The 12,783-nt window shown below is 53.0% G+C and overlaps 1 protein-coding gene across 1 annotated transcript in view; it reads right to left on the reverse strand.

The window, feature by feature from the left end:
- Window positions 1-1,416: 1,416 nt before the first annotated feature.
- Window positions 1,417-12,783, reverse strand: part of MAP3K14 (mitogen-activated protein kinase kinase kinase 14) — a 40,563-nt gene continuing 29,196 nt past the window's right edge. The window contains exons 7-16 of the mRNA XM_090291140.1: window positions 9,842-9,971; window positions 9,484-9,615; window positions 8,884-8,988; window positions 7,437-7,600; window positions 6,789-6,939; window positions 5,192-5,566; window positions 4,900-5,006; window positions 4,302-4,446; window positions 3,381-3,481; window positions 1,417-3,042 (exon numbers count right to left, since the gene is read on the reverse strand). Of these exons, the coding sequence (XP_090147266.1) occupies window positions 2,878-3,042; window positions 3,381-3,481; window positions 4,302-4,446; window positions 4,900-5,006; window positions 5,192-5,566; window positions 6,789-6,939; window positions 7,437-7,600; window positions 8,884-8,988; window positions 9,484-9,615; window positions 9,842-9,971 (1,575 nt within the window). The 3' untranslated portion in view covers window positions 1,417-2,877. The remainder of the gene's footprint in view (window positions 3,043-3,380; window positions 3,482-4,301; window positions 4,447-4,899; window positions 5,007-5,191; window positions 5,567-6,788; window positions 6,940-7,436; window positions 7,601-8,883; window positions 8,989-9,483; window positions 9,616-9,841; window positions 9,972-12,783) is intronic.

Genomic DNA, 12,783 nt, shown 5'->3' on the forward strand with positions numbered 1-12,783 from the left:
CGTGATTTTAGCGGTTATCTTAAGTTTGGATAATTCATGAGTCGCTTCCTGGGCACAAGGCCACTGCTCTTTAGGTATGCCCCGAAGCCCTGGGCAAGATCCCTCTGTATCTGTAGCCTTAATCCCGAGGTGTGCATCCGCGCCTGAGCACACGCGCTCGGGCACCGCGTAGGGCCGAGGCAGGGGGTGGGAATTAGGAAGCAGGCGCCCCCTGCGGGGATGGCGAGGGCTTTGGGGTCCCCCTTCCTCAGGACCCAATACCATGCCCCCTCGGCGCCCCCCCCTCATTTTCACTTTTCCCCCGCCCTGTCCCTGCTCCGCTGTCCCTCCGTACCCCTCCCCGACCCCGCTCCAGCTCCCACCTGTCACCCCCATGCTGACGGAGGAGGCTTTGTCAGGGAGGCAGGGAGAGTGGTCGCGGGCCGGTGCCCCGCCGCCTCCAGTGTACTCTTTGGTCGAGGGCTGTGGGGGACGGTGGAGATGCTGGGGGCGCCAGCGCCTGTGATGTCGCTGGCTCTGTGACGTCTGTGCAGCGAGTCCGCTGGGCCGGGAACAGCGCTCAGGATTTCCGGCGCTTGGGTAGGAGCGGCCTCTCGGGGGCAATCTCCGGAGAAGGCGGCCCCACCTCGTTCAGAAGCCAGAGCCCCTCTCTGGAGACCTCAGGCAGCTCTTGCTCCTCCACAGCAGGTGCAGGGCGGTGAGGACTGCGGTGTGGGTACGCCTGGGGTCTTCTGGACTGGCCCTTGCGCCTGCCCCGGACACACTGGCACAAGGCCGCTGCCCTTTCCGTGTGCCCAGGACCCCTCCAAGAACCCACTGAACCGTCGGCCTTTACCCCAAGGCATGCATGTATGTCCCTGCATGCTCACCCTTGTGCACAGCTTCAGGCGGTATGGAGCCAGGTGAGAGGAGGCACCCACCCTCAGACAGGCCTCTGTCCCATGACCAAGGTACTCACTCTGAGAAGCCATTTCTGATCACGTGCAGGCATTCAGGTGGGGGCTGGAAGGGCTGGGAGCCCAGGCCCACTGGAAACCTGGCCGCAGGGACAGGAGCAGTGGTTGGGGCAGCCCTTTTCTGGGTGTGTGGTATGCACCCCTATCCATGCCCGGTCAGTGCGAGGCCTTCCCTTTGTTGTGTTCCTCCCCTCAGCCTGGCTGTTTGGCAGGGACTTCCCTGCTGCCACCAGGCAGGGCATCTTGCCGAACTGGTCGGAATGGATAGCTCAGAGGTGGGACTGAAAGTGCCCACTGGGAGTTGTGGGAAAAGCAGTCCCAATCAAGGACTGAAAACTGCCGGTGCCCCAAACAAGGGGCGGATTTGCCAAGATCCCACCATGAAGGCAAAGGGAAGCCGCTGTTAGGATCTGAGTTTCAGCAAGCAGGCAGACAAGAATGGAGACAGCCATGGCCTAGATACGTGTCATCACAATTTTATTGCTTACAGAGTTCTCTACAACTCAAACTCTGCAGTACCAAGGCTGCAGTTCTTCATGTGCTGGGGGCCGGGGTCTCTCCCTGGGGAGCGATATGGCTCCATGGAGATAGCTGGACAAAGGGCACCTGGGCAATTCAAGGGGACAAGCTTTTCCCAAGGAGGAACCTAGCAGGCCCCTCAACCCCCAGCAATTCACAGCTTATTAATGCTATATGAGTCCTGATTAACTCCCCCCACACCCCCACCAAAAGAGGCTGGGGCAATAGAGAGGAATTAGGGTGGCTTCATTTTAAAATCTGGAGGTTTGAAAGGGTCACATGGGTGGAGACAGGTCAAGACTTGAGTCCTTTACCCCATCTCCTAGTCGGCTTGTGCTCATGCAGAACCACTGACCTGCCCTTCTGGAGGGCAGCCAAAAAAGTGCTTTGAGGTCATCAGAGTGCAAAGTGCAGCTGGCAGGGCTCCTGTGAGCAGGGGCAGGGTGGGGCCCGTGTGGGCATGATGCCCGAGCTGTGTCTCAGGAAGCTGCTGTGCGAGGCATTGAAAGCCATGGCTCGGGTAACAGTGGTGCCTATACCTGCTGCATTCTTTGCCATCTATCCTGCCGTATCCGCAGACAGCTCCTGTCAGGAAGTTCTCACGTCACTCACCCTTCACTTTTACAGACGAGGGGACTGAGTGCCAACTAGTTGGGAGGCAGTGCTGGGCCTGCAGTAGGGCAGAGTGCCTGCTGCTCTGGGGGAGACTGGTGGCCAGCAGCAAAGGAACATTCACTTGGAGACTGAGAAGCGCAGCACTTAACACCTTCTTCAGTCCTTCGCTGATGCTGAGTTCAGCGCCAGGCCTGGGTTGTAACACCATGAACAGTGTGGTGTCTTCTCCCAGGGAGACTTCCCAGTGTCAGGTGTTCCTACCTCCCTGACTCTGTCTGAAGAGTTCTTGATCTAAGAGGGGTTGATGGCCGGGCAAGGCCAGGAAAGGGGGTCAGAAGGCCCCCTGTTTACCCATGGGTGGGCACACCTGCTGCCTGGCCCTGTGCTGGACACTTGACACCTCACACCTGCCTGGAGGCCGAGTGGCTGGTCCACCCCTCCCTGACCTGGGCTGGAACCTGCTCTCCCCTGACTGCCAGTTAAGCAGTCACTGATGCAAAGGGGTCAGGCCAGGTTGTTTGGGCCAGGGCAGAGAAGACCCTCTCTGTTCCCCGTGGGAAGCCTCCTGCCTTCCTCCCCCTCCTCACGTGGGCACAGGGTGTTCTCTTGGTGGGTCCAGCAGGACACAGGTGGGAAATTCCTGGAGGCATTTTGCTGGTGCCCACTTTGTCCCTGGCCCCACGGCTGAGGTCCCTGGGAGCAGCCCAAGCCTGTGTCTCAGTGGCGGCATTGGGCACTGAGGAGCAAGGCTGCTTCTGGCTGAGCGGAGCCAGTGGCAGAGACTGGATTAGGGTCTGTTCTCCAGCTGGCCATGCTTGACCCTCCAGCTCCAGGCGAAGCTGCCGTCTGGGGCCAGGGTGCATTGCAGGTCAATGCCCGAGTCTGGCACCTCCATGTCATAGCGCACAGGCTGCCCGTCCTTGGTCACCAAGCTGAAGGCTGCAGCTGGGATCTAGGGCAGAGCAGAGCAGTGGGCCTGAGACAGTGGCCTGGGGCTCAGAAGCGACCTAGAAGTACAAAGCTGCTGGTCTCCTCTGGCTCTGGGAGACATCTCCCTCCACCAAGCAGGCATCCCTGAGGGCACTATCTGCCTTTCACCTGGTCGAAGTGTGGGTCCTGAGAACCCCTCCTTTACCCCTGCCAGTGTTGCCCTGAGACCCTGGGGGACATCCAAGGCCAACTATTCTCTATGGGGCCATTTCTACTTATTCAGAAACCTTCCTCTAGGAGGGCTGGCCCAGGTGCACTGGTTTCTGGGACTCTACCCCTAAGTGTGTACCTGCTCCTTACCTGGCTGCTGATGCCTGTTGCGATGTCTCCCACCTTGACCCGGTGAAACTCCCGGATGTGCAGGTGTTCGCCATTGAGAGACTGTATTTGGACTTTCACACCTAGAAGGCAAGCAAGACGACCATCAGGAAAGTGGCTGCTGGCTCTTTAAGGAGCCCTAAGTAGAGGAAAGCAGGTTGGCTGAGGAAGCTGCACAGATGATATTTAGTCTGCAGTCGCCCTAAAGTTATATATACACCTGGTAGCTCTTCCTGGCCATTTTCTGTCATCACCAGCATTTGGCCTGCACAAAGCAAAGAGCTAAGGTTGGCTTCTATGGGGAAGTAGTACCCCAGTGTGCACACAAAGCAGAAAGGAACTGGAAACAAAGAGTCTTAAATTAGACTGCAGGCAACTTAGAGTGTGATGTTCCCTGAGCTGGAGTGGCCTCTGGCCTGGTGGTGTAGGCTTAATGCCATGAGTCATACTGCCCTGGGGAGGGCCAGGGAACTGTGAGCTGATGAAACCCTTTTCTTTTGAAATCACAACATAACTTGTGGACCCACGCTTGAAAACTAATTTTTGTGTATATTCTTTCTCCAATTCTGACTTCAGATCCCATGGGTCCTATTCTTCCTTGTCCCTTCAGAAGACAGTCATTGCTCAATTTCTTGACTGTAGGCGAGACTCTTGACTCTTGACCTCTGAGACTCCATCAGCAGCCCTTGAGGGGAAATGGTCCCTCTGCCCCACCAGGAAAGGGCAATCAGGGCTTTTGCTCTAAACTGACTCAGTGGCCAGGTACTTCAAGTTCTGGGTGCCAGATGCCTTTCTTTCCCTTTCCCATGTGCCAGAGGAAGGGAGACCTAAACCTCTCAGGCTCCCTAGTCCCAGATGGGTCAGGTGCTGGGGGCTGTTGAGCAGGTATGTGTTGGACTGTACCATTGAAATAGCTTGGAGTGTCAGTGGGCCGTCCCCGGGCCAGCACCATGTTCCAGCTGGAGCTGCGAGCCTCGGCCTGGCTGCTCCACGAGTGCACGCCGGAACTCAGGGTGTCCCGCGAGTTCTGAGAGGCCTTTGATGGGTTCTGAAACAGCAAGGGTGGGCACAGGCTCAGGGCCCTGGGCTCGGGCCTTGGTCTGCTTTGGGGCAAAGGGGCCCTGGGCCTCCCCTGCCGTGAGGAACTGCTCTTGTCCTAGGCTGGTACGTGGCTCCACTCGGCATTTCTGTGGCTAAGAAGGGAGCTGAGGTCATGAGGAGCCCCTGGGCTGGAAGCAGGTGAGGAGTATTTCTAGGGGAACAAGACCCAAGTCTCCTTCCCCATAGCCAAACCATTCCTTAATTCCTGGGAGTGCTGAAGATGGATGGTCTCACTCTGAGAAACCCAAACTTCCTGCCCCCAGTGAGGACCTCTCCCAGGAGGAAGGGGTGATCCCATCACCCTCCCTTTCCTTACTCACTACTTGGAGACGGCCCTTTCACCAGCTAGACAGGAAGCCACCTGCTCTGCGCCCTGGCCCCTGGTCCGTGGCTGACTCACCTTTTCGCTGTCATCTGATAGGGAAAGGCTGTCGACGCTGAGGCATGAGAGAATTTGCTCCTGTTCCTCCAGAGAAAATGGCTGGGACAGGCTATTCAGAAATAATTCTGCAGAGAGAAGCAGAAGATGGCTGTGAAAACCTGGAAGGGCCCTGGCTGTGCTGTCAGGCCCTTTCTACACAGACCGTAGGAGCTGATCTCCGGGGAAGGAGCTGGCTGGAAAGAGGAGGAAGCCCAGGCCGTGGTGGGGCCCAGCCTGGAGCCCAGGGCCCCAGAGGCTGCAGCACCCGTACCTATTTCCAGCTGCTGCAGTTCCTGCTCAGGGAAGGTCGCCTTCCGTTCTGGTGAGCTGGGGTTTCTGATGGGGGCTGGGTCCAAAGAGGACAGAGGCAAGGGTTCCCACGTCCCAGACTCCTCCTTGCCCCAGTTCAGGCTTGGACACTTGTTTCGCTCTGGGGGATCTGGAGGTAGAGGTGGTTGGAGCTTGGGGCCTCCCCCTGTCGTGTCCTCGGCTGGCTGGGGCCCTGGGGCACCTGGTGAGTGCTCCCTGGGCTGGGCTCGAAGGGTCTGGTGAGAGTAAGCTGGGCTTGGTGGCGGATGGGCTTGGTGTGACGGCAGATGTCTTGGCTCTTTATATTCTCCCCTCCAAGGGCTCTTCAGACCTCCCACTAGAAAACAGAGAGTACACGTGGTGAGGGACACGGGACTAAGCCGGGCCAGGCGGCCTTTCCTGAGCAGTGAGGGAGGACTCTTGCCTCACTAAGGGACACGTGTTAGGAGTGCAGTGTGTGGTCCACGGGGGACGCCTCTTCCATGAGATGGCTTCCTAGAATGGGGACAGGATAGTCTTTCTGGTTTTTATTCCATTTTCCTCTTAGGTAACAGAAGCAAAATTTAAAAAAGGACTTTGTTACCATTCATAGTTAAGAGAAGATTTAAAAACCATTCTGGGGTAACACCAACTCAGAGTTCCCAGCTAAAGTGGCCTCTCTGACCCTCTGTCCCTCTCAGTCAGGCTTCCCGAGGGCACATTCCTCTGGAGTAGGGGGCACCCAGCCCCAGGCCATCCTTAATAATTTCTGTTTATATCTGGGGTCAGGGGCTACGTAGGTCTTTCTCCTGTTTTATTTATTCCCTTTTCATTCCCATAACCATGGCCTTTCTCCTGCTTACCCCCAGGTAACATTCTATTATGTTCAGTGTGTCATTTTGGGTTTGATCTTGTTCTTGCAAAGTATTTGTTTTACTTGTTTTTTTTTTTAATTTATAAAAAAAGGCATTGTGTTGTAGGCCTCGCTCTGTTGGTCCTCTTTTCACCCAGCACTACGGTTTTAGCCGCCAGGTTGCTCTGTGAATGTGGAGTTGCTTTAACGGCTGCGTGGTTCTCTGTGGGACATCCCCAACCCTCGGCCTCTCCACTCCTCCAGGGAGGGACACCCAACTGCACCCGCTCCCCTCCCACAAATGATGCTGCAATGCGTGTCCTCAGCGTATCCCCCTTGTGGATCTGGTAAGAATTCCTTCGGCGGCGCACCCGCGAGTGGAGTGTGGCTCACAGGGGTGCGGCGTCTGCCCGAGGGCTGCCAGGTGCCCTCAGCAGAGCCTTGGCGCTACCAACTTACAGATTTTCCCCACTCAGACGGCTGGGGAGTGACAGCTGGCTTTGTTGCACATTCCTGAAGAGTTGGAACCCCCCTTTAGGTGTAACCCTGGTTCCCCATCTCTTGAGCACTGCCTCTGCACAGTACGAAGCACTTTTATTCACATTGCCTCAGTCTTGCCAACAAGCTTGAAGTTGGTGTCATTGCCAAGATCCAAGTGGGGAAACTGAGGCTCTGGCAGGTTGAGCACCTTGTTCCTGACCACCACGCTACACCACAGGGTTCTTACCATGCTGCAGCGCCAGGCCGACCTTCCGCCACAGCTCCACTGCAGATGCTCGGTGGACGGGCTCCTTCCTCAGCCCCTCCTTGATGGCCTGGGCGGTGAGAGGGGTGCAGGAAGGCGGGATCTCCCTCACAGGCGGAGGCTCGCTGGCAATCTGGGGGTCAAAAGGCAACATGGGAGGCCTGCCTCCCCCTCATTCCCGGCACCCAGATTTCTGTTCTTGCTTCCCCCTACTCTCCCCTACTCTGCTGTGCTGAGGTTGGCCACAGGACTGCAGTGGCCTCAGGGGGAGTGAGGGCTGGGACTTTTCCCAGAAAAGGGAAAGGAGGACAGGTAGGACAGGCCAGAGCCAGGCAGCAAGACACCTGGGACCTCCAGGCCCAGCCTGTCAGGAGGCAGGCAGAAATGGCCCAGGGTGTGGACCTGCCAGGAACTCAAGGAGATCCCTCACCTAGGACCTCCCTTTGGATCCTTCAATTTTGGGGACACATATTTTAGTCAGGATCCCACATTTATGATGAGGCCTCTTCCTGTTCCCTGCTCCCATCTGCTACTGAAGAGCACCTAAAATGCAAGGCCACCTCAAGCCTGCAGCTGGGGCCCGGGGCCCTGCAGGCTTTTCCTCCTGGCTGCTCAGGTGCTGTGACTGACCTTGAGGCAGAGTGGCCCTCGGAAGTACTGGGTCCAGGGGTGGCGGCCGTTGAGCATATGCAGCATCATGCAACAGCTGCTCCACACATCCACCTTGGCGTCACAGGGCTTGCCCATCACCACCTCGGGAGCCATGTGGGTCTCCGTGCCGGGGATGTAGTCCCCTGCAGAGGCGAGGGAGACGGAAAAGTCACCAGTGGCCTCTGATAGGCTAGAGCTTTGGCAATGACCACCTCAGTCCATTCCTCGGATGCCTTGAATTTGTCTCTGTTGAAGTGCTTTACATAGAGATAAGGCCTCCACATCAAACCTGCTGGGGATGAGCTAAGTCAGGCGTTCTGCTGGGGACTGGTACGAAGAATACATCATCCAGATACAAATTCTGCCCTTTGGACCAAACCCTTAAAGTGCGTTTTAAAAATGGGGAGGGGTCTGGACATTGAAAATTAGGTTGTAGAAGACTAATTAATGTATCATGTTCCTGAAATTTTAGTAAGTGAAAAACAAAATAGACAATTTGTGCACATAAAAGACTAGAAGGCTTGATACCAGATGTAAACAGTATATTTTTCCTGGTGATCTACAGTTTTTATTTTTTCTTAGCTCTACTTTCTGCAAATATATTAGAAAATAAATTATTTTTGTAACAAGAAAAAACATTATTTTAAAGTGGAGGGCAGGGGTCTCTGTTCAACTCACACCTTCAGAATTACCTTTACAGGCCTTTAATAACAAATGATCACTTCTAAAAGGTGGTTTTTCCTTTCACCAAAATAAAATCATTTTATGCTTAATGCTATAAATGAAAAAAGCAGGACACAAAATTGGGTTATAACGGCCTTAACTTTGTACAGAAAACAAAAAGACCTAGAAGGCATTATCTAAAATATTCATGATTATCTCTCTGAGCCAGAGAAATTGTGAGAATTCTTTTTTTTCTCTCCTTCTATACCATCTAACTCGGTAGTTGCCAAACATCTTTCAATGGGTGTGGATTACTTTAATAATCAGAAAAATGTAAGTTAAAACCAGATCTTTCTCCAGCTACAGAGCCCAAGCCTTTGTGCCCTGAGAAACTGAGCTCTCAGAGGTGCGGGAGGCTGAGGTCACAGGCTGGGAGTGCAGCTCCCCCAAAAAGGCTGGACAAGAGGGATGGAGCCATGGAAGCTCTTGGGAGAGGACCTGGGACCTAGGGCAAGGCGTGCAGCCTTTCCATTCTTCTCTGTGTAAGGGGAACATCAGAAATGAGTAGCTGACAGGCATTATTGCCTTTAAGCCTAACAACAAAAGCCTTATGATACTCCAGGGTTGTTGTGAGGCTGAAGTATATTGGTGATCAGAGTGCTCACATCTCTGATTGCCATTATGAAAGGTACAGAAGACATAGGGCTAATGCTTACTAAGGCTACTGGGTATCACCATCATGGGAAGGGATGGGGGAGCTTACCTGTGAGCAATGAATTCCCCAGGCCATCAGGTCGAAGGCACACAGCATGGCCAAAGTCACAGAGGGCTGCACGGCTCCCATCATTGGACAGGAGCACATTGTCAGCTGCCAGGCGCCCCAGGGAAGAAGAGGAACAGGTGAGTTGCTTATAAGCCCTAGCCCAACCTGGACCTCCAGTGAGGCAATTTTCTGACTGACCCTACAAGGCAGCAGCTGCTTCTGATTAGTTTCATTAGTCATGGAGGAAGGGAGGAGAGTATCTGTTCAGGCTTGAGGCAGGCAGCAGGCAGGAGTTCCAAAAGTGATGGCGCAGGAGCAGAGTTTAGTCCTGGGGATGCTACCACTCAGCTCTGCTGCCCCCACCCTCCCCCAGTGGTCACCAGTGTGTAAGAGCTTGAGCTGTAGTTCTCTGTGGCACCACCCATTGGAATTACAGTCTCAGGCTAAGGGCTAAATGAATACTTCCCCTTCCCATGGGCACAGCCCTGTCAACCTGACTCAGGCCCTGCCACTGGAGAGGACCAGGGAGGCCCAGCAGATGGAGCAGGAATTTGGGCAGGATGGGGAGAGGAAGCAGCCCACTGGGGACCAGGGCCTCACCTTTGACATCACCGTGCAGAATCCTGCGGGTGTGGAGGTATTCCAGCCCTTCCAGGGCCTGGCCCAGGTAGTAGAGGGCTCGGTCCTCCGGCAGACAGCCCTTCTGCTTTATGAGCTGGCCCAGTGAGCCACCTAGGAGACCAATGGCCAGTCTTTAAATGGGGCTCTTCCAGGCCTTCAAGCCAAGGGCAAGGGCCCTCAAAGGGCAGGTGGTGGAAAAGCAGGTCTTTCCTGCCAATGTCACAGGGTCAAGAGGTTAAAAATGGTTTGACTTGGGATCAAGGTCAACCTGGGCAAGACTTGGGGAAAGCTTTGACTCTGAATTTTGGGGGAGAAAAAGTGGGACCTAGCTCTTTACCTTCCAGAAGTTCCATGAAGATGTTGACCCAAGGACCCTCCTTCACGGCTCCATACAAAGGGACGATTCTGGGCGAAGTCAATCCTGCACATGATATCAACTCCTCTGCCCGAAACACTTCAACTCGCACCTGGAAGGGCCCAGAGGTGGCTGCGAGTCAGGGTGAGGGACCAGGGCTGGCTCCCCGTTATCCTGTCACGACTCTTGATGCTCCCTGCACAGAGACTGCTGATGTTTCCAGTGACGATTCTGGGGCCAGGCAGGGCCCTGGTGGGCCTGCAGGACCCTCAGAGGCTAAACTGCACACTCAGGGACAGGGGCAACTCCCAGGGCTTGATTCAAGCTCCGCAGGGCTGATGCGTATGAAAACACAAAACCCTGCAATCCTTATCCAGGCTCCTGGCATGCTGCCCACCCTCCAATCTGCCAAACACAGAATTTTTTCCCCCAACGCAAACATCTGGGCAATTTCTAGGACATAGGACCTCTCGTTCATCAACATCCACACCACCGTTCAGATGCTGGGTTTCTGACTTATCTAATGCCAGAGTGGATGCTGCCAAGATTCTGACTCTGCCAGTACCTCAGAATCCTCAGCACTCTTCTCTTCTGATTGTCTTTCTCCTCTGAGAACTAAAATGTCCACGTAGACAGTGTAGTGCTCTTTATTCTGTTTGCAGCTGTTTCCCTAGCATCTGGGCAGAGGACAGGCTTCTAGGGAGGGGTTTGGCCACGGACCCTCTCGCTGTGGAATTGCAGGCCTGAGAATACCCACTCCTTTTTGCAGCAACCAGTATGGCATGGCAGGAAGAAATAGACCCTGGATACAAACATCCTGGCCAGAGACCCTGGCCGAGCCACTCCTAAAGGTAGATCAATTCCCCTAAGCTATGTGTTTCCATAAGTGACAGTGACATCTGCTCCTGGGCAGAGCGAAGATTTGAAAGGGTTGATAACCAGCACTGGGCCTGGCAAACCAGTGGGTGCTCATGAAATGCTGGCTCCCCACCTTCTCCCTTCAACTCAAATAAGAGCAGCTTCCTCAATAGACTTGTTCTCCTTCCTGGCTGCCATGGGTTGTCATGTTGGCTTTAAGAGATACCACCAGGGGGCACCAGTGGTAGCAAAACCAGCTTGGAAGAAATTAGTCAGGACCTGGCAGTTTTCTTTGGAGACCTGCTGACTTGGCAAACTGGGAGCTCTGAGATGTGGGGTTTTGGGACTTTTGCCTATCAGTGGAAAAAGTCTCTCTTCTGATTACGTAAAGGATGTCTGGTTTTGTTAATCAACTCGCATGAACTTCGACTCTGTCGGTGTTTCCAGCTCTGAACCTGAATTGAAACTAATTTACCAACAGGACTCGTATTAGCAAATGTCTGTAACCTTTCTGCTCCCAAGCCGTTAGCCTAAGCACCTTGGGGCATCGCAGAGCACTCAGAAGGGCACCCCAGGACATTTTTACTCCAGGGAAACTGCAGTGAAGTACATCTGTGGGACACTGTGTCAACTGCTAGCACGAGATCATTCACTTTCAACGCTAGATTGCGCAGCATTCTTTTTGATGATATATCTTTATGAAACTAGGTTTTAGGAGGGTGTTGTGATAAATACTTGAGGCAGATCTTGAGCAGGAAATGAAGGTGATGTGGTGTCCAATCTGATTTCAAAGTTTGAGAAGCTGTGCAGTCCCAATAAGGAGTGTGTCCTATTAGTAATTATGGTTGTTTAAGAACAGAAGAAAAAAATTGCTTTCAAGTTATGTGTATTGTTATTTAAATGGCTACTAAGTTGTTAGGATAAAGACATCATTTGACCCAATTAGTTAATAAATGGAACTGTTAGGTACTTGTTTTGGCCTGGGTGCCATGAAAAAATTACTGAGCCATTACAAGCTGTGAACCAAGAAAGTTTGCAAACCTCTAGAGATCCATAAGTCCTCTAGAGTAGCCCGAAAATGCTAAAAACATTCCCACTCACCAACCAAAGGGGGTCGAAGGAGACTCTTCAAAACACAAGGTGCTTTAGAAATCCATGCCAGCTCAGGGAGAGAAGCTGAAAGGGCAGTACCGAGGGAGCCAGGTCGGGGAGAACACATAGGCTACGTAGCCCAGGCCAGCTGCCCCTCTGGCCCACCTCCCCTCTCTGGACTTCAGTGTCCTCATCTGGAAAGTGAGGGGCTGGACTGTGATAAGGATGTTAATGAGAACTAATATTTAATGCACACTTAACACATGTTAGGCCTATTGGTTATTTACACCTTACAACAGCCTGGGAGGTGATATTATCTCCACAGAGCAGGTGCTTGGTTAACAGCTGGTTTTACTTGGCCAAGGCCACACTATCCCAAATCAGTGGCAGGGTCAAAAGGAGACTCCCAGAACTCAGTGCTTGAGCCAGATGTTCTTAAATGAATAGTTCTTAACCCTCTTTGGGCCATAGATTCCTTTGAAAATCTGATCAATGGCATGGACCCTTCCCCATCAAAAAAGTGTGCATCCATACATGCCACACACACACACACACACACACACACACACACATATACTTTAGAATAAAGTTCCAGGAGTTCATGGGTCCTATGAAGTCATCCATTGACAAGGATGAGAACTTCTACGTTGGTCGTTAAAAAGCACTATGCAATGCATATGTACCAGTAAGGAAATCTGTCCATGATATACTATTACATGAAAAAAAATGTGGTACAGAGTAAACTTTAGGGTACAATCTCACTTTAATAAAGGAAACAACTACATGTTTATATGTGCATGACAAGTCTAAAAAGATTTATGCCAAAGAATGGGACTGGGGGACAGAGTTTTGCTTTTTGGGTAGCGTTTGAATTCTTTTATAACAAGCCTGTATTTATTTGCAATAAGATCAAACAAAACCTTAAAAAAAAACTCCCAAAGCAAAAACTCTACATTAAACCCTGGACTCACGAC

Source organism: Furipterus horrens, unplaced genomic scaffold (assembly GCF_987537825.1).
Source record: "Furipterus horrens unplaced genomic scaffold, mFurHor1.1.pri manual_scaffold_11, whole genome shotgun sequence".
In the NCBI taxonomy this organism is placed as follows: Eukaryota; Metazoa; Chordata; class Mammalia; order Chiroptera; family Furipteridae; genus Furipterus; species Furipterus horrens.